At 42.1% G+C, this 21246-nt stretch overlaps 1 protein-coding gene across 2 annotated transcripts in view; it reads left to right on the top strand.

Moving 5' to 3' along the window:
- Nucleotides 1–21246, top strand: part of TFCP2 (transcription factor CP2) — a 39998-nt gene that overhangs the window by 8263 nt on the left and 10489 nt on the right. For both annotated transcript variants that reach the window (XM_084836851.1, XM_084836849.1), the window contains exons 3-9: nucleotides 8489–8640; nucleotides 10211–10287; nucleotides 12586–12691; nucleotides 14464–14570; nucleotides 17030–17182; nucleotides 19448–19558; nucleotides 20854–20942. In XM_084836851.1, the coding sequence (XP_084692977.1) occupies nucleotides 8489–8640; nucleotides 10211–10287; nucleotides 12586–12691; nucleotides 14464–14570; nucleotides 17030–17182; nucleotides 19448–19558; nucleotides 20854–20942 (795 nt within the window). The remainder of the gene's footprint in view (nucleotides 1–8488; nucleotides 8641–10210; nucleotides 10288–12585; nucleotides 12692–14463; nucleotides 14571–17029; nucleotides 17183–19447; nucleotides 19559–20853; nucleotides 20943–21246) is intronic.

Raw genomic sequence — 21246 nt, 5'->3', positions numbered from 1 at the left:
ATCTTGAAGTAAATAACAGCAAATGGGGTAAGATGTATGTGCTAATGATTAACATTCTTATTATGCATGGATGACATGGGAAGCTGGTCTTTTTGTGGGAATCTTATAGTACTAAACCACGGTGGTACTGTGAACTTAAAATTGCCTTATTTCCCAGTTTCTGTACTCTCATCACAATCCTTCTGTTACAGCAAAGTTAGTAAGAGGAGGCTTTTTAAGGGGCTGTTGCTGCTCTTTGGTAAGTCATCATCTCTGCATAGAGTTACCGGTATTCTTAATCTAGTAACAGGGTCATCTTTGATATGTGAAGACAGCTTTGTACATGAACATATGAAAGTTAGTAGCCCACCTGCCCACTTCTGGCATGTTGACAATTGGGGGTGAAACCCCAACCAATTATTTTCCAGTTTTCAAGAACATCCTTGTCTGGAGGCCATTCTTACTCCCCATAGGCAACCAGTCTAGTGATTGAGGAGGAAGAGTGAACGTTGCTGCTTTTAATTGTATTGACCAATGGCAACCAAGGTGCTGGATCCAGCTTTTGAGACACTTCCACTGAGTCCAGTGGACAGCATAATGCTGCTTCTTGATGCCTCTTCTGTCAGTCATCTCTTTGTTAGAAATACCTCACCATGAAGATCTGAGATAATCAAAATGTTGTGAGGGGGATGGGGGGAGACAGACTCTAGAGCTCACTTGGGGAAAGAAAGATAGGAATCGTTGAAACAGAAGCATCGTTGGGAGCCAAGGTTGCGGTCTGTGGGAGAGTGGGTGCCTGTTAGGGGAGCATGTTGCATATGTGGAAGGCTAGGGGGTTGGGTGGGATATGAGATTTAGGAATAGTAAACAAAACTGAGGGGCAGAATTTCTGTCTGCAGCTGGAATAGTCTATGGATATGTGTCTGACAGATTGCTAAACTGCTATGCCATCATAACTCATACATACTTTTGGAAACATTAACAAAAAAATGTTATGCTGTCACACAGGAATTTAGAATTCTCATCTTTATAGCTTTGGGACCCTATTTGTTGATGCTAGCACCTAGACACATAAGATTTGTTTCTGGACCTGCTAAATGCTTTTGTAACAGTCTGAGTCTGTTGTTGGGTAACATGGTTAACTATAACAAATAAAATGCAGATAGGATAGAAATAAATAATACAGAAACAATCCAAATAGGACTAGCCTGTGATTTCTATTTGCCTTGGGGTATACAGGAATAGTCATTGTTGTACCTTTATTAGGGCCAACTAAAAATCACAAAGCAGTGAATTAACTTTGAGTTTCACAGGGCCTGAGGAAGAATTCTGTGAAACTAAAAAGCTAGTTCACTGCTTTGTGATTTTTAGTTGGCCCTAATAAAGGTAAAATGACTACTATTCCTGTATGTTCCAAAGCAGATAGAAATTGCAGGTGGCACTGTTAGTTCATTTGAATTCTTCCTGTATAAATAATCTAGAAATCCCAGGTTTGCCATGGAGTTAAGAAGCATTGCGGTACGTCGGCCTCTAAGAATACATGCTACAGTAGGTGCCAGTTTTGTACAAAGACTTCATCTAGAAAACGCAATAGAAATCAAAGTCTTCTGCCAACTGGGCTTGTAAGCCTCTGTTATCTTGGCCTTTTTCACTTCCAATTCTGATCTGTAGCAATGTAATTTGCTGAATGATCTGACTGGTGCTTGATGTAGAGATGGTCTGTTTCTCATGCTTGAGTAGCTGATTGCATGTGCCATCTCTGCTGTATTCTTAGGTAGCTGCAGGGATAGAAAGCTACTGTAGATGAGAGATTAATTCCCCTGCTGAATATTGTATTGGCCCGTGCAAATCTACACGAATGTATTCCACATGCAGACCATTGTTAAAATTGGTATGCGGCAGAACTGGCAACGTTATGGCAAATACATGGCCTTGGTCATAATTACTCCCTGAGCTCAGAACATACTATTCCACTGTGAACTGCCAACATACTTGTGTAAGAACTTCTTGTGGGGCTAATATATCCTTTGTAGCTCATGCTGTTTGCTGACTTGAGGGGGTACTGAACTTGAACCTCCCCCCCTCCCCTCTGCTGCATGCCCAGGGTTTCTCCTACCACGCCCTTATAGAGCCCTAGGACAGGACAGGGCAGGGCTGTCGTAAGGAATAGCAGTTGGTGGTAGAGTTGAACTTATTTCCCCATCAAAATCTTAGCAATGTGGGCTATGTTACTCCCTGGGCTGTTAATAAGTGTTGATATAGGTGCTGTCTGTTTCAGGTAGTACACAAGACATATGAATCAAAGTTCAGTGAGGTGCAACAGAGTGTAGGAAGAGCTTGAAATTGAAGTATGAGTAAAACGATAAGGACTCTTTTTTTTCTTCCTCTGCCCCCTGGCTGCATACTTGGCTGGGTGAGGAACCACTGACTGACAGGAAGCAAATGTCTTGCACTGCTTGAAGATGTTGCCCTCAGTCACATCTTCATGATCATTATCTTTTGCTGGATTTTGTTGATCATGATCTTTTGCTGGACTCCCTTCGTGACCTTAGGTTTTGTGACTCCGTCTTTAACTGGTTTGCCTCTTTGGACTCGATGGTCTTATAGGTCCCTTCCAACCCTACTATTCTACCTATTGGGTTGGTCATTCAATGTGCTGGCTAACAGCTGAACTTCATCTTTTCCCCTCTTAGTTGAGGTTCCACAGGGTTCCGTTTTGGACCAGTTGTTCTTTTTTTCTATATATGCTGTCCTTGGGTAATCTTATTCATTCTTATGGCCTCCAATATAATTTGTGTGCCGATGATACACAATTGTATCTTTCATCCCCAGATCTTTCTTCTGATGTTCAAGATCGCATTTCGACATATCTCAGCTTGGATACTTCATTGTCATCTGAAACTTAATAAGGGAAAGACAGAATTGCGTGTTTTCCCTCCCAAGTCCTCTCTTCACCATACATTTTCCATTACCGTTAATAACATTCTCTGTCCAGATGAGGAAGCATGTAGTTTCAGCCTCATTTTTTATTCTTCTCTTTGTTCCACATATTGAGGCTGTAGCCAAGTCTTCTCATTTCTTCCTCTATAATATTGCTAGGATCCAACCATTCTTTTCTGTCTCTTCTGCCAAGACTCTTGTTCATGCTCTGGTTGTTTCCCATCTTAACTATTGCAGTCTTCTCTTGGCTGGTCTTCCTTTATCTCGTATTAGTTCTTTGGCTTCTGTTCAGCATTCCACTGCTAAGACATTTTTTTGGCCTATCACTTTGATGGCACCCCACTTCTGAAGTCTCTTCACTGGCTCCCTATTTATTCTAGGATTCAGTATAAGCTTCTTCTTCTGACTTTAAAGCCTGTCATGGTTTAGCTCCTCCTTATATTTCAGCCTTTATTTTGCTTCACAGCCCTGTTCATGTTCTTCGCTCTTCAAATGCTGTGCTTCTTACATGTCCAGGGGCTTCTCCTTCTCTTGCTGCTCCCTACTTTTGGAATTCTCTTCCAGAGTATTTGCGGTTGGTTCAATTACTGTTTTTAAATCTCAGTTAAAATCCTTTCTCTTTTCCAAAGCTTCTGGAATTTTTGTTTAGATTTTATTATTCTTGGTAATGTTGATTATTTAGTTTTGTAGAGTTTTCCTGTGCCCGTTTGGTCATTTCCTTCCCTTTTCTTATGGTTTTATTCTGTGATTTTATTAGAATGTACGCCTTGTGGCAGGGACTTGTTTTTGTTTTATTTTGTACAGTACCATGTGCATTGATGGCACTATATAATTAAATAAATAATAGTAATAAGCCAATGCACAAGGACTGCCCATATTTGCTGTCCTAGGTGCTTTTTCTCCACACCTCAGGCTAATTTCTGGAATTTCTGGAAGTACATGACGTCTGCATTTATGCAAGCACATTCTTAAAGTTTGCTTTCAGGTCATATTTGAGATGTGTTGCAACCAATAAATATGAGAAGCCAGTAGAGGCAGGTCGCTTTTACATACGGTCCACCCTTTCCTACCTTGAAACCAATTCTGTAGTGGCTGCTTGTCCCCACCTGCACTCTCCCATGCTACCCAGACTGCTGTGGAGTTCCTTCTCCCTCTACAAAGAACTGGAGAAACACCAACTCTGTGGTGGCTGCCTGTGCATGCTCTTTTTTGGCATTAAGGGAATGGGAGGGAAGAACACTTTGTGTCTTTAATGTCCTGAGACATAGCAGTGCAATATTTTGTTTGGTGCACATGCAGTTTGTCCTGCAATAAGGAGCTGCCCAGTCAGGCTGCTTCTGGGGTGAGCAGAAGCCTGTGTGTGTGTGTGTGAGGTTTCTCTGGGCTGAATATTTCTCTCAAGGCCCCTGTTTACAAGACTGTTTGGGGAAGGGGGGAGGCTGGATTTTGGTAAACACATTTGTTGCTAGGAGGATCAGTTGGTTTGATTTCTTAGCCTTTGTTTATGGCTAAAGATTAGTCATGAACATAGCAGTAGGTGTAGAGAAATTAATCAAATAACAGCAAAATTAAAATCGCTGCATCACTCATTCAAATTTCTTTTTAAAAAATAGAGAAAGCCTGGAGGTGTCAGGCTTGCATGTACATATTAGAAACCTGCATGATGAATGTGAGAAACTAGTAAAGGGCAAATGTTAAAATGAAAGGAGCTGTGTCCCTATATTCCATTATAAACTTTCATAAAAAGATGAGCCTTGCAGTGCAGTCCTGTACACACTTCCCTGGGAGTAAGTCCCATTGAATTTGGTGGGACTTATTTCTGGGTAGACATGTATAGGATTGCATGGTCAGTTTCCTGAAGGACAGCTAATGGGGTGATGATGGGCTTGGGCAAGCAAGCAGTTTTGATGACATGGGACCAGGTGTGGAGAGGCCACTGAAGGGCACTCCTATACAGGGTATTTCCCCCCCGCAGTAGAAATCTGATTTATCAACGCTTCTGGGAATTCACCAGGTATTACCTCCACACTTTAAAATATATCTTCTTCTCTAATAAGATCTAGAAACTGGTTTTACAAAAGCAAAGAAAAAATCTGAAAGTCTTAGCTGAATTTCTGTGGTCAATGTGAACACTGCAGCTTCTCTGCATTTCCGTCGAATTGCAGTTAAGGGGTTGGTCCTGGACTGCAGGATTCTGTACTCCTTTCTCTTTCAAGTGTGAATTTCTCTTCCCCTCATGCACACTGCCCTTTACCATGGTCCATTGTTTTATATGTACTGATGTTAACAATAGCTATTGCTTACCAGGTTCTTTTAATTTCTAATCCAAGTATGAAACCAGGGTTTAATCTAGTTACAAATCTGGGTTAGTAATAAACGAAAAGTTGGGGTGAGATTCACTCTTAAGAGGGGAGGGTCTAATGGGGAGCTTACAATTCTGGCTGTAGAAGCTCGTTCAGAAGACCTTTGGATTTCAAAAGTTTGCATAACACAGTTGGTGAAAAAGCCTTCTACTACTATACGCTTTAAAAGTAATAAAGTTAGTTTGTATGTCCTGTGGAATTCACATAACTATGGCACCTTTCTCTTGTGCTTGGCAATGAATCCAAGATGTGTGTCTTGGATAGCATAACATAGCTATGATACTGCACTGATATTTCTCTGGTCCTCCTGCTAATTTGATTATTCAAAAAATCTTAGGGGGAAAAAAACATGACTGTTCTATGGTTTGATTAATGTCATCCAGTATAAATTCAGTTTCATCCAGTAATAAGCATATTCTGTTTATTATATCTCCTTTATTACTGGAAGGGTCTCAGATTGTGTGTGTTGGATTTATCGCTTCATTCTTTAAGAGAGTCAATATTCCATTTCAAAACAGTGTTCTTTCTTAGTCAGCAAGAGCTGATGGAGCTCCCTCCTTTACAAGAAGTTGGGTGTGTAGAAGGCAGCCAGGGTTCAGTCCACCAAGCACTACATGGGTGGTGCACAGTCCTGGCCACATTCCCTTATGGCATGGCAGAGCAGATAAAAAAGAGATGTATGCCCCCATCATAAGCAATGGGAGAGGAGGGTGTACTGGTTAAATTGTGCTCCAGAGTTAATTGTGTTCAAATTCTTGGTTGAATGTTAACCATGTGCAGATGTAACATCATACAGTGCTGAAGGCCAGAGGTCCACAGTCCTTGTTGCGCTGCTCCTCCCTCTTTGCTGACCTTCTATGCCTGGTATAGAATTTGAGGAAGGGTCCCGTCCTCCTTGTAGCCTGGCTTTGAATGGCAACTGCCATGGGAGACTTGAGTTCTTCTCTCTTCTCCAGTGCCTCAAGTCCTCTTGCCTATGGACGGCGGAGGAGAATCCACATTGAGCTGTGGGGAGAGTTGTGAAATTGGCACGGGGGGGGGGAGGTATGCACTCAAATTCAGGGTTAAGATATCAGAAAATATTACAGTGGTTCTCAGTCTTTATACAAAATGACTTATTCCTACAGGAAGTGATGAGTGTATTGTGATCAATCTTAGAGTCTTCAAATGATAAACTAAAGCAGGGTCTCTTTCTCCCCCAACCACATCTTCTACCTCCCATTTTTTTTAGATCTGGCCCTCCCAGAAAGACTGAAGCTCTGAAGGGGAGCAAAGGAGTGAAAAGGGAAAAGGCAACAATGAGGGATCCATCCCACTTATACTTAGCTTATTCTCACATGGGTATTGGGAGAGTCGGGCCCTAAGTTCTGATCTCTTTGATCTTTTTCTCCCCATCCTGGTCCTCCCCCAAACCTCCCAGTTGTATGGACAGTTGTGGCATCACAACTTGTGTAGATACTGGCTTCCTGTTCCTTCATGGATATTGACTCTTGTCGGCTTGTGTGAAAAATGGGAATATTGCTCCACCACAGTGCCCCAGTAGTCTTTGCACTAAATGTAAACACAATCTGCACTTAATTTTTGATCGGTTTACAATATCAGCGAATCTTGAGCATCCTTGTGCAAATAGTCCATCTTGCAGTGTGCGTATACATAAGAGGTGACCTTAATTGGAATGGAAGAGGATCCTGCTCTCTGAAACTTTGTCTTTCGTAGTGGTAGGTGGAATGTGTTTCTAGTCCTGTGACTCTAACAATATTCCAGTTTCCTTTGGTTGAACAAACTATGGCTTGCTGAGATTTGGGGGCAGTTGTTCAACATTACAAGTAAGAGGCAAATGGGATAGTGCCATTTTGGAAAATGGGAGTTGTAGTCCAACACATCTGAAGGGTGTCATTTTGAGGAAGCTGCTCTAGGAACTAAGTCCCTATTTTTTACAGAGCTCTGCACAAACATACTCAAAGACAGATCCCTGCTCTAGACATTTATTTTGGAATAAAGCTGATCAGTCAATCACATGGCTGGCTCCCTTTGTTGTTAGACACATCACTGCAAATTAAGAGCCAGCAGGGGATCAGTTTCGTGGAGCTTCTAGCAAAGGCCAAGTTCAACCCAGGCATGTGCCATGCAGGCACTTTAGTCAGCTCTCGTAATTTGATATTGAGGCGTTGCAGATTTCTGTATCTGGTTTTTGAAGGGCTGACTCAAGGTATTTTTTCACATTTGAGGATAACTTATTCAAAATAAGAAGATGGTGGTTTGACATTGGGTTATGGTTTCTATGGAATTTGAATGGCATGCATTTAAGATTCGTGGATTAGGTATGGTTCTCTGGCTAATGGGATTGTTCTGAGGATTCTCTCAGTGCCATACTAATTCTGTATCTGAAATGGAGTCCTGGCAGGCTCATGGTTTTAAATGCAAATCCTGTATGGGTTTTTCCCTGAGTATCTTTTCCCCATCCAGTCATATGTGCATGTTCATCTCCATGTTCATTTCTGGTGGGTTGAGACAGTTCTAGGCCCCTGTGAACTTATCCTCCATTGAGTAGGGGTGTGGTCTAGAACTTGTGTAAGTGATGTGATGATTCAGACCTCTCTCCCAGAGTTGCTTCCCTTTGCAGCTTGAGATTCTATAAAGCTCTATCCACCCACCCTGCTCCCCCAGAAACAGGCTATCCAGTCTGGAAAATAGAGATCAGCTTTAAGATTAACCACTAATATGGACATGCTTCAGATCAGTAGTGATATGAGGGCACAAATGTAGTTCCTCACCTTCTAAAGTTCCAAACTTTAAAACTTGAGGGCACTTGTCCTCTAAGCTCCAAAACAATGGACTGGCTGACCCAGGCTGCCAAGATCATAACTTGTTTGCCTGTTTAGACTTGCAGAAAAGTTCAGTGATTTTATGCCTGCCTTTAAATCTGAATTACTGATATGCCAAGAGCTGTGGAGGAAAGCAGAACAATTCTTTTTTAAAAACTTGTATGGCATAGTCAAACGTCTCCCATAAGGATTGCAGGCAGGACGTTGTTCTTACTACATTGGGGATTAGATATGAGGTATGTACATATGCTTTCACTTGTTCACTTTGTGCAGGAAAACACTGTAAGCTCTTATTTTAATGTGGATACTCATGGTAACTATAGAAAAATCAGAGTAAAACTAATTAAAACCGTTGTCCCGATCACACATTTTGTCTCATAGTGATGTTCTTGCCCTGCCCATCTTTAAACAAGAAGAATCTAGCTTGCCTCCTGACAATGAGAACAAAATCCTGCCTTTTCAGTATGTGTTGTGTGCTGCCACTTCCCCTGCTGTGAAACTTCATGATGAAACTCTCACCTATCTCAATCAAGGTAAGCTACATTTTTCTTGCCAGAACACTAGCTGGGGAGAGACCATTTTATGGTTCTGGGACCCTATCAGTATGAAGTGGATATTCAAATCTGTTGGAGTCTGAAACCACAGGAAGGGGCAGAGAAGAATTAAACAGAAGTCCAGATTACTTGTTTATCTAATTGAAATATTCGTATGCCACCCCTTAGTAAAACTTTCAGAGTCCCTTACAACAAAGTATTTTAAAAAGCTGACAAATAATTAGCAATGAATGAAAGAATTACAGGTAGGTGTGTATGTGTTCAATGTGATCCCTGGGCCTGGAATTGGATGACAAGAATAAATTATGTGGTTTGGTCAACTTACGTAGTTGAATTTCTAGAGTGTGCTATCCCAAGGGGCATATGTAAGAACAGGGACTCAATAAATTGGATAAAAAGATCTAAACTTGTATGGATGGTGAAATTCTTATCACCCCAACTGTTTTAACTTTCATCACAACCAAAACAGCCCAAATTTTAATAAAATCCTAATTTCCGTAACGCCTTCAGCATTCAAACCACTTCTTGAACTCCTTATCTCATGCATCCACGCAATATGTCTAAAACAGATTGATGATAGTATGCAGAATTTCTCATGGGCAATTGTGATTTTCATCTTAATAGTGCCCTGGCACTAGCCCTCATGCACTGATACCCTGATAACTGTACAAATGGGACTGTGGGGGTAGGAGGAGGAGAGCTGTTTGCCTTTATAAAAATAAAAGATGTATATGTCTGTCCGTCCGCACTATGAAACCTAGACACCAGACACTTGGCATGCATACTCTAGGGGTGTGGACCTTGGAGTTATTTTGTTTTTAAAACGCATTAGTTAATTTTAATTAATGTAAATGTGTCCATGTGATTGAAGCCTATGGTAACATTTTCAGTCACTAGGGGCAGACTTCCCTAACCAGAGCATAGCTTTGCAGTCTGTACAGGTTGAAGCCAGGGGAGATTAGTAGTCTAAGAGACAGAGCTATATGGCTGCCCCCTCCCTCCTGCTGTGTGGCAGCCCTCCCCCCATTCATGGGAATGGAATGGACAGATCTCTGCCTCAGGTGGCTAGAGGGGTGCATCATGGCAGAGGCAATGCCTAGGGGTGACAGTATGTGTGGTTTCACTTAGAAGGGGCAGGCACAACATATCCATCTCTGACAGCTGATAACGTTGTTTGAAGGCTTCGCTGTATCAAATGAAGGGCGATTCCAACTCATGCAAAGCAGGATCCATTTGCTAGTTGGATATAATTCAGAGTAATGCAGTTGACTTGATAAGATCACAAGCAGCTTCTGATTTAATCATTTTCATTCCTAAAGGCAAATGCACTGTTTTTAAAGGGCTGCGTGAATGAATATATGGTTATGCACACATCCTTTTGTCCCAGAAGGCCTCTTTTATATCATGTCCAAAAAGTGGTCCAGGCATTGGTACCAGTGTTTGTGTAATTTACCATCAGCGCTATCAACTGTTTCAGTTTCCTTTCAAACTTGTACTGTGAGTGGATTCATTTTTTGTGTGATAACCACACAGATTGTTTCTTCCTCAGGTCAATCTTATGAAATCAGAATGCTGGACAACAGGAAAATGGGGGAATTGCCTGAGCTCAATGGGAAGCTTGTAAAGGTGAGTATGTATATCTATCCTCCCCCAAAGGCTCCAGGGGGGTGACATAGTTTAAACAGGTTTCCACAAACTTACCTGCCCGGTAGCCAATAACAACCGTACATTTAGTTCCAGTGACCTGTGAACTTTGCAAGATGGTGGAGCCACTTGCTCCAGTAGACCCCAGTAGTGCTGAGTTGGCAACCCAGGGAGGGAAACCCAGAGGTAGTGGGACATGACAAATTAAGTGGTTATGCTACTGGTGAGTGAGAGGTCCATGCTGAGAAAGGAAGGGTTGACATTGACAGCATAAATAATGCATGATTCAGGCTGTAAGAGGACTCTGGGTACTGCCCCCCCCAAAAAAAAGTTGGCTACCGAGCCCAGCCACAATTTGTAGGCCCCCTACCTGAGTTTAAATTGGATAAAATATCTAATACCAGATCTTGTGAGTTACTTCTCAATTGAGTGCCAATTGATCAGAGCAAATTAGAGTAAATTTGCATTTCTCTGAGGATTTGGGACTTCGTTGAATCGACCAAAGGCACAGTGAGTAGAAAGCTTGGAGTGGTAGATAGTCTTGAATGTGTGCTTGCGTTTTATTTTTGTTTACTTAAACAAGGACAGAAAAAAACCACCAATGTTTAGAGAGGGGGACAGAGAGACACAGTTGTGCCATTTTTTATTTGAGGGTAGGAAGAGAGATTGGACCTGGAAGTAGTGTTCAGGGAGAGTCCACTGAGAGCCTCCTTGCTCTAAGGGCATCCCAACACATGAGAATTACCCGTTGCAAATACCTCCTGCTTTGGGTTGAGATTCCATCTGATGAACACACATTCAGTTGCAGGTCAACTAATTCCAGTCTAGTGCAGACATTTTGTAACTTGTATCATTCCATTCTTTCTGCCTAAAGTGAATATTACAGTATTCTGGACAAGGAGCAGACAGAGTGGAAGATATCCAAACTGTTCCAGTGTGCCTTAAATAACTCCCTAAGTCCTTGAGACAAAGGTGGCTTGCCTTTGAAGTTGCATAGTTAGCTATCTCCAGCCCTTTGGCTATTGCTTATGCTTGAACAAGTTTATTAATGGAAAGCCTTTGACTTGTGGCAACAATTCTGCAGTGTTAGTCTAAATCTCTGAGGGCATAGAACAACAGTATTTATTGTACTGTAAATGGTTTCGAGGCAGGGTGATCTTGAGCAACTGTCTGTGTGAACAAAACAGTAGCCAGTGGTGGTGGGGAGTATTATACAGGACTCATGCAGTGTTTTCTTATTGCCTGAGAAAGTAAAATATTGTGTGTGTGTGTTCTTTGTCCCAAAGACAACATATTCTTCTATTAAGGATGTTTAGTCTAGAGATGCCAGCTAGGTTTCCCAGCTGTTTCATCACACACTGCATTTTTAAAATGATGAGGCTGTTTTTTCCTTAAACACTGTGTAGAGCACATTCTGGAATCTGATGCAGAATATGGCTTCAAAATGTTAACTTCCTTTGAATATAAGGGGATTGCAGTAGATTCTAGCTCTTTGGGTTAAGGAGTGGGTAGAAAGCATAGTGTCCAATGGATAAGGATAGCTTCAGATGATTTACCTTATCAGAAGCCTTTTTTGGTTTGCTGGTTGGTGCTCAACATTATATATATTACGTCCAAAGTGTGTGTTTCCGTGGATTTCCAGTAATTTGACAATGACTCTTACGCATGTTCATCTCTTGAGGACTGCAGTATTAAGTGATGACTTGAAACTATGGGTGGGTACTGCAGTTCAAACACCACAGGTAAAACTCTTGGATTGCTCCACAACAAAACATTTCAGTGGAATCTCTTCAAACAGTCATCTGCCAGATATCATGTGGAGTCTACATTGTAGATGGAACATGTGATGTACAAGCATATGTAAACTACCCCTGAAACCTGGAGACTCTTCACACACTGCTGTGGTATGTAGGCTATACAAGCAGTGCAGTATGGAAGTGGGACTTGGGCTTGTGTCCCTCTTGCCGTGAGCAGAACCTTGAATGTGAACTGGCTCCACATGTAAATAGGTATGTTCCATTCACGTGATCCATAAGTATCAAGGTGGATAGATCACATGAAGGTGCACTTTTGGACAAAGAAAATGTTCTCTTACTCCCTTCCCCCACTGATTTGCCTAAGCCAACCTCCAGCCAACACTAGGTTGGAGGAGGATGCTGGGAGTTGTAGTCCAACACATCTGGAGGGCACCAGGTTGGGGGAGGCTAGTCTAAGCTTATCTAAATGAACCACGTTCCAGTGCATACACTATAATTAATGGGAAAATCTCACTGTTACAAGAGTATATTTAGAGTGGTGTTCCATGATCGGCGGCTTCAGTATACAGAGCATCAACAGTTGGAAGGCTGGAGGTGGAACAGGCCTGGGGACAGGATTCTGGATATCGGTGAGTGGCTTCTGCAAATCTGGGATAATTTGACATTGTTAGTTTTTGTAAAGTGCACCTTGAAGGGCATCAGAACTGTCACCACTAGAGGCATGAAGTTTTTAATTTAATTAAATGCTCTTGGGATGGCTTCAGCCCATGCTTTGAGTTAATCTCTTGATGTGTTTTGGAGGCTGGAAAGCAATTTTTCTTCCTCAGCTTAGCTGGCTCTGATATTTTTTAAATGTTGTCCTCCCTTGTGAATGTGTCTTGGTTCACATGCATGGACCATCTTCAACTGTTAGCTCTGTAAGCATGTTTCTGCAATATACCTGCACTCTGCTTGGGATTCATCATCATCTGGATTGTGTGGATTGCTCCATAGTGGCGACTGGTGGCTAAATGCCTCTATCTGGGCAAGTGGCTGGGCTTGAAGGCATTTTGGTCCCTTCTGGCTTTACACTCCTATACTTCTGAATCAATTGACTGAGAGTCTCTGTTCAGGCAGGGAGAGAGATTTCTTCCTACCATTGGTGTGTTCACTTACTGCCTTAAATTCAACTAACTGTTATATATGTGTACGTGATTCAGGCTGCAGTCCTATACTCACTCACCTATGAGTACATCTCATTGAACTCAATGGAGCTTTCCTCTGAGTAGACATGCATAGAATTGCACTGCCAGTAGCGAAAGAACTTGGATCCCTTCAGGCCTGTGCGAAGTTCTTAATATGGCTACTTTTGTTTTGTAGCTTGCCCTCTTTTTGACTTAGTTTAAAAAAAATCATATTGTGTATAATTTTGTTAAAATAGCTATCTTTTTTTTTTGCCTAAGTAACTTGAGAGAGAAATACTCTTAACTCTTGTATCTTCGTCTTTTTTTGCTGTGCTACTCTTAGTCCATTGATTAAGGGAAGAAAGTTTTTTTTTTAATTCTCTGAGTGTGGGATTGGGCATGCAAAGTCTTGGCTATGTCATTTAAAAATAAATAAAAAGGTGCTAGTATGTGGGTAGATCTTGATGAAGTCTTAAAAGCTGCAGTAACACTTCTCAAGGTGTGGGGTTTTAGTATCCTATATTGCTCCTTTTCTCTTTCCCATGACAGGTAAAAACAAAATGGAAATAGGAGCAGAATTCTGCTTTTTGGGGTGCATAACTGGGTTTTTCTTCATACAAAGTACACACAGGCCTGGCTTCTGTAAGATCCAAAATATTCCTGAGACAGGCTCTCAGGGCTGTCTGGAAGCAGCTTGTGCACATTCGTGCAAGTTTCGTGCAAGCGATTATTTGAATGGCTACTTTAAAAGTAAATTGCAGGTCATGGGGAGGGGGGACAGACTTTAACTCCTTGCTCCCAGAGCAGTCCCAATCTGGAGCAGGACTGCTGTGGGTGGAAAGCCCCTGTGCCTGCAGTTTACATTTAAAAAGCCAGTCATGCAATTGTTAACTGTATGAATGGTGTTGTGTCTAGGTTGGCCTTCAGTTCTGCGTTCTATCAAAACCTGCTGATTCCAAGATTTTTCTTAAATCATTATATCATGTCTTCCATCATGGAATTCAAGGCAACATACACGGGGTTCCCATGAGGTCTCCCATCCAGGCACTGACCAAACCCAAACCTGATTAGCTTCAACAAGCTTGCTGCATGGTGTATCTTCAGACCCTACCCTAAACTGTCCAGTCCTTTAAGCGCTTGACATGTTATCTGCTACATTGCTCTCCTAGCCGTTGAGTGGACTTGCCTTGCATCTCCCACTCTTGCTCTAAAGCATATCTGGTTTTTGTCTCCTGCAGATATTCCAATGTCCGTGGGTATAATTGATCCCAGGGCAAACCCGACACAATTGAATACTGTAGAGTTTCTTTGGGATCCTTCAAAGAGGACTTCAGTATTTATTCAGGTAAATCAAGGATGTCTGACAGGTGCTACTCTGATTTCCTCTTTTGTGGTAGGATCTACTACAGTAAGCAAGATGGTTTTGAGGCTTCACTGCTGTTTCCTTTACTCTTCTAAATCTATGCGTTGCCTTCCCATATGAATGGCATGTCCTGGTCGTGTGTATGCATCATATCAGCAACTGGTAGTGTACATAGAACTGTGACTGATTATCATCTTAAAGAAGTGATGCTTGGAGTGTAGGGCAAGGCAGCTTAGAAAAGTGCTGACAGAACAAGTGTGATATCTTCCCTGATCCTTCCTACCATATGCCTTGACTGACACACTTTAGCTCCTGATCCAGTTGCCGTGTGGCCTTCTAAATCCACCCATCAGAGCAATAAAGGAGCAGTTCTCTCTTTTTTCTGCTGGCTGCTTTTTTAAAGTGTACTTTGGTCTCTGTGTGGCCTTCCTCTTTCCTTCTGCCCTTGATCTTCTCTCACCCAGACAGTGGACTGAAAACCATTTCAAATTCTTAGCTGCTCAGATTCAAGTCAGCATTGTTTTTTGTTCTAAGTGTCAGCCCCGTGCAGCAGAGATGACAAAAAAAAAAATAAAAAATCAATGCTTGGGCACCTGGGAATTCTTTCAGCTCCAGTGAATGCTGATAAGAGGCAGCCAGGCTTTCTATCTTTGTTGCATTTGAGATAGCTTAGTTACTTGGGAAGCTCACTATAGTGAACTTTGAGAACCCTTGAACTAAAGAGTAATGCTAATTACCCTTGATAGAACTAAGTGAAAAGTCTGACCTCCAACACTGACGGGAAAGCTGCCATTCATTTCTATGCGGTGAGAGTGTTGAATGGTCTTTGAGGTAGTGGTGGGGAAGGGTTCTGCTAATCTTAGCCTGAGTTCAACCTGAGTTTAGTGGGGCTGGTGCAGGACACATGCTGACAAAGTAGAAAGGGGGCAGATGTATTTCATCCAGGCAGATGAGTCACCTAGAAGCAGACCACATACTTGGGCTTACTGCTAAGGATTATTGATGGATCCCTTGTATATCCTTAAGGCTCAGGTCAGTGTTACTGTCTCCTTCAGCCTTATAGCCTGTTGAGGTTGATGCCAAGGCTGTGAATTGCTGAAGGTTACCTGCGAATCCCATAGACGTGCTGGGAAATGGAATTTCTTTCTATATGATTTGTGCTCTCTCCATTTTGGACTACGCAGCCATACTTTTTCCTAGATAAAAATAATAGGTTGCTGTTTTCTCTCTAGATCTGCCTCCCCCAACCTGGTACCCTCCAGATGTGTTGGGCTACAACTCCCATCAAGCCCAACCAGCATGGCCAATGGCTGTGCTGGCTGGGGTTGGTGGTTGCTGGCTAGGGATGATGGGAACTATAGCCCGACACATCTGGAGGTCACCAGGTTGGGGAAGGCTACTCTAGGTTAAGCCATAGTTTGTCCTCTTTATAAGGCTTTCAGTTGTACTGATTGGAAGGATTACTTGAAAAACTGTTAAATGAATCTAAGCAAAGCAAAATAACTCAGTCTATTTTCTTTAGACCCTAATATGCTCTTTTCCGCTCCATGAGTTTAGTGTAAATGTAACATTCCCTAGTCTTTTTATCATGATTAAGATATTGGGAACTCCTCCCTTCATACTTCCGCCTTGGGCATGCTGCTCCTCTCCTCTCCTGCTCATGTTCTCTTCCTTTCCCTTTTCCTGCAAATGATGGTTAGCATCTAGCTTCTAACCGTGGTTTCTAACTATGGATAGTGTTCAGTTGATGCAAATACTGATATTAATCCATAGTTCATGCTGAAAAGGGCAAGGAAGAGATTTTGAGCCTGGGGGTAAAGGAGAAAGAGGGAGGTGCACATGAGCCAGTCCCTTTGAGAAACATTGCATGTGCACCAAGCCTTAAGTCAAACACCTGCTGGATGTACTTTACAGTACATAGTTCTTGCTGAGAAATAAATAGGAGTAAGGTTAAGCTTTGAGATGTATTTTGGAAAACCAGTGGGAACTTTGGTTCTCTTTATGTTCTGGGGTTCCACAGACTCTGATCCATGATCCCTGTTCTCCTCTGCTGTTGTTCTATATTGACAAGTTCTCTCTTTCTTGCATGCGTATATTGTTTCCCTCTAGATTTCAGGTATAGTGAATTAGAGTACATACAGAGCACACTACCATTTTGTTTCTTTCCTTGGTCAGGCCACTCCTGTTTTTCCATTTGATTTAAAGCCACTCTCCTTTGTCACATGATGAGAGAACAGCAACTTGTGAATGCTATACAGAGAGCAGGGTGTACTCTTTCTGTGCTCAGAATCTCAGCTTGCTACAACAAGCAGACTCCCCCAACTAGCTGGTATCCTTTGCTATAATTAGCTTTGAGTACTGGTTGCCCTATCCATGTACGTCTTCACTGTATAAGCAGCAAGGCTGTAGCTTGGAGCATCTTTTTGGCTTTCTCTTTACAGGTGCACTGCATCAGTACAGAGTTCACTATGAGGAAGCATGGTGGTGAGAAGGGTGTGCCATTCAGAGTTCAGATTGACACCTTTAAGGAGAATGAGAATGGGGAATACACAGAGCACCTGCATTCTGCTAGCTGCCAGATCAAAGTCTTTAAGGTATGTGTGTGCTTTATAATACACAATGCCTGCAAAAGGGCCGGAGAAGCAAAGCTGTTTCCTCATCCGTTGAACTAAACGTTGCCTTCCTTAGAACCTTAATATTGAAAAATGTATTAAGATTTAAGCCTGGTGCATGTGCCTTTTCTATTCTATTACTGTCCTCTGCCTTTTCTATTCTGTTATCCATGCCCATGCATTAAGACTTCGCTGTTAGTGATATACGTCATCTGTATTCATTGTGCTTACTATAAACATGGCAAAGTAGCATTGATTACTTCTGAAGGAGATTATTCAGAGCTAAATAGTTCTTCAGGAAGGCTTTAAACTGAAGTATCAGGATACTTTGGGAAACTGAAACCCCAGTTCATTTCTAAAATGTCATCTAGATATGTATAACGTTGGGAATAATTGCAAATTTTAAAACTATTTATTATACCATGTTTCAATAGATCATGTGAAACTTGTTTCTGTGGACAAAGTCTTGGAGCTAGTGTTAATATGTCTTGGGTTTCTGGCTAGAGGAGCTGCTTAAATGGATATTTTTGTGTCTAGCTGACCAGGTGAGCTAACCTGTAGGAAATAGTTACTCCAGGAGAAGCTGAGCCAAAAGTCACTACAAAGGAAAGAAAACTCTTGCCAATCCAGGAATCCAAAACAGACTATTATTAGCTTATTAGGGGAGTGTCAAAGTTTTATCTCCTCTCTGAAAACATCTTCTTGACCTATGCTACGACAGCTTCAAACTGTGGATGGTGGCCATGTTCTGGAGAATCCTGGCTTTTTAAATTCATAAATAGCATGATAATGAATGCTGCCGATTGCTCCCACCAGTGGGAACTCCTAAACATATCAGGAGCTCAACAAGAGGCAAGAGCTTAGCATTACATCCAAACCAGGATTCCTTGTGTGTCACTCCCCTAATAAGCCAGAATCTGAAGCCGGTGTTTGTAATGGGTTTCTGATTCCTGGATTGTTTGGGAGAAACAAGCCAGGAGTGAGGTTCAGAAGTTAACACTAAGCTTTTCCTTGCTGGTGAGTTTCTAGTTTGTTTAGGCACTTCCACTGGTGAAAGGAGCCAAACAGGAACAATTGGGCAGCATGTACCAGCACACTGTCTGTGGGTTTCCTCCCCCTTTGCTCTAAAAATCAGAAGCTTTCTTTTAGATGCATCTGGATACGCCTGAGTTTTAACAAATGGGTTTACAGCTGTCACATCTAGTTTGGCCTGGTGTCCCTCAGAACAACACAAGTGACTTTTGGGATATAGGAGAGTCAGGCTTTTGTATATAAACTCTGTCCAAGGTGAGCACTTCTGCTTATAAGTATTCAGACATAGTGCTTACCTAGATAAAAATCTGCAGGGCTTCAGCAAGAGAATGCAAAGTGCAAGAGGGGCAGAGGAACAGGTTTTTCATGTTTGTGTTAATTTCCAGAACAAACTTTTAAACCCTGTAGGCAAAGTGGATAGCACTCCCAGTTCACTTGTCTCTTTCGGGATCTCTGGTCAGTCCAGTATAGGGACCCCTGAGAAATGTTCCATTTTTTCTTTTTTAGAAAAAAAATGCATACAGATTACATATAACCCCCCTTTAAGTTACTCTTCTGATACCTGTGCCTGAGCCAGTGCAGTTTGTTTCCTTTCTCGCCTATCTAAAGCACCAAAGGAAAAAAATGCTAATAAAACAAATTCTGCAGCAAAACTTAACAATAGCATTGTAGTGAACACAACAACCTAGCCAGCCCTTTCAGAGGCCTCGCACAATAAAAAGGTATTGACTTGTCTCTGAAAGACCAGTACGGAATCAGCCTGACGAACTGTTTTAGACAAGCAATTGCACAACAGAGGGGCCACCATGGAAAAGGCCAGGTTGTCCCAATCCAGGGGACCAGAATGGTTGAAGGAGGCCATATACCTATGCCTGCTTTGGTGAATCCCCCGTCCCTTTCCTCCCCTAACATTGTTGGCTCTGACAGTGCCCATTGCTTAGTAGGGAGCCTTAAATGAGCCTAGGAGAGCATTATTTGGTATTTATTTTCTTGTGTTCCTCAAACACAGCAGTTGGAAATGAATGTGTGGCATATCAACAACTCAGAAGTTCTACAGCTCCCTTCTTATTCTTGCCAGTTTTCATAGTGTCCTCGAGTGTGCTTGTGTGCCCACAGTAAGCCCAGTGCTGTCCTTGGCAGCTGAGAAGGGCCTTTGCTGAGTGCTCCCTTTCTTAAATTGCATGCAGTAGCCTAATGAAAATGTCTGACTTGCAGCCCAAAGGAGCTGATCGGAAGCAAAAGACAGATAGAGAGAAAATGGAGAAGCGAACTCCTCATGAGAAGGAAAAGTATCAACCTTCATATGAAACTACAATACTTACAGAGGTAAGACATACAGTGTGTGTCAAGGTATCTGTGATCATTATTTTGAACATTAAAAGGGGTGGGGGGACCTCGGCTGCAGGTAATATGCTCACTATTCCAATTGTCTGGCCATAGTAAAAAAAAAAAACACTTATTGTTTGACACTGATGTTGTCCAACAAGTAGAGTATTGGACTTGGGCCTAATACCAAATAGCACAAGAGTACAAAGAGTGAGTGTGTGTGTGTGTGTGTATATATGAGAGAGAGAATGAATGAAGAACTACTGTCTCTGGTTCTGTGCCCTCAACTGTAATATAAGCATGATGCTGAGCACATGTTAAACAACAACAGAACCCCCCCAAACTGTAGCCGTGCAGGTTTCCATGTGCTCCATGTCCCATTTAAACAAGGGTGCTGGCACCTGTGCATGCAGTGTTAGCCCGCTACTGTGGCGCACTCTCAGGCCATGAATCCCTATTGTGCAAATGTTGCACTCATAAATGGCAGCAGCCCCAAACCAGACAAGTGGGTGGAACTCCGTATGGGTAAGGCTTAAACTGTGTAATAAGAATCCATACTCCATGCATAAGGATAAATTGAAAGTGTGGGGGAAAATTCACCCTTTCCTCATTGTTTAATAATGCCAACTGATGTGTGATTTGAGCACTAAAGTTTTCTCTTCCAGACATCATAGTTTCTAGAGTGCCATTTTTATTAAAACAAAAACACCGTTCATTTGGCGTTTTCGTAGTCTCTCCCACTTGGTAGGGATTTTAGAGGAGTAGTGGGCTTTGATATTCAACTAAATTTCAGAATAAGCCTCGTTTCCTGTAGCATTCAAGAAATGGTAGCTTTAGGCAGGGCTTGAATGTATTCCCTGGCCCCAGCATAGAATAAACAAAACTTTAAGTAAAGGTGGATAGTTTTGCTTAAAGAAATTAGGTGTGCTTTTTTGTTTTTTAAGTGACTGGGCCAGTAAATGGGGAAGTGAAAGGTCACAGAGACTTAACTGTATTTTATAAGTAGGGGCAAGGAAGAGGAGTTGAGTTTCAGTGTCCTATACAGATCCATGCTTATTCACTATTGGAAAATCTACTTCACCCTTGTTTTTACTCTGAGCAATCTCCCCTGGAAGTTTCCTACAAGCTTTCAAGTGATTCTCCAGGAGCACGGAGGCTGATACTCTTGAAATGCCAGATCTGCGCTTGCATGGGAAATAGATGGAGTGCATGCTTCCTTCTACTGGAAGCAGCTTTGAAGTTTGGAAGCTTTGTGGTGTGTTCTGAGTACCTCACCATTGGATTTTCACTTCCAGTGCTCTCCTTGGCCCGAGATCACCTATGTCAATAACGTGCCATCCCCTGGCTTTAGTAGTTCTCACAGCAGTTTCTCTATCAGTGAAGGGTAAGTCTAAGTAGCGGCTGTTTTTCTAACTTTTGCTCATTGTACCCCTCCAAGTTTTCATCTACTTATTTTCATCTATAGCCTGCTAGAATGCAAGGTCATGGAGCAAATTGTTGACACTACTTTTTCATGTGCCTGCCAGTTAAAAAGGGATAAATGACCCCCTATCTCTTATAACAACATGGGAAGAAAGTAAAACAGCTAGTATCTCCCCCCCACACTCCTTTGTAGAAAGGCAAAAGAGAACTTCACCCCCCCACACACACACACCCTGTTGCACTCCTTCACTCCTTCCCACAACACC

This window comes from Heloderma suspectum, chromosome 2 (genome assembly GCF_057233095.1).
Source record: "Heloderma suspectum isolate Gila_16-S chromosome 2, 16-S_ref, whole genome shotgun sequence".
Lineage (NCBI taxonomy): Eukaryota > Metazoa > Chordata > Lepidosauria > Squamata > Helodermatidae > Heloderma > Heloderma suspectum.
Note: the sequence above shows the minus strand (reverse complement) of the source record. Positions and strands in the feature narration are given on the sequence as shown.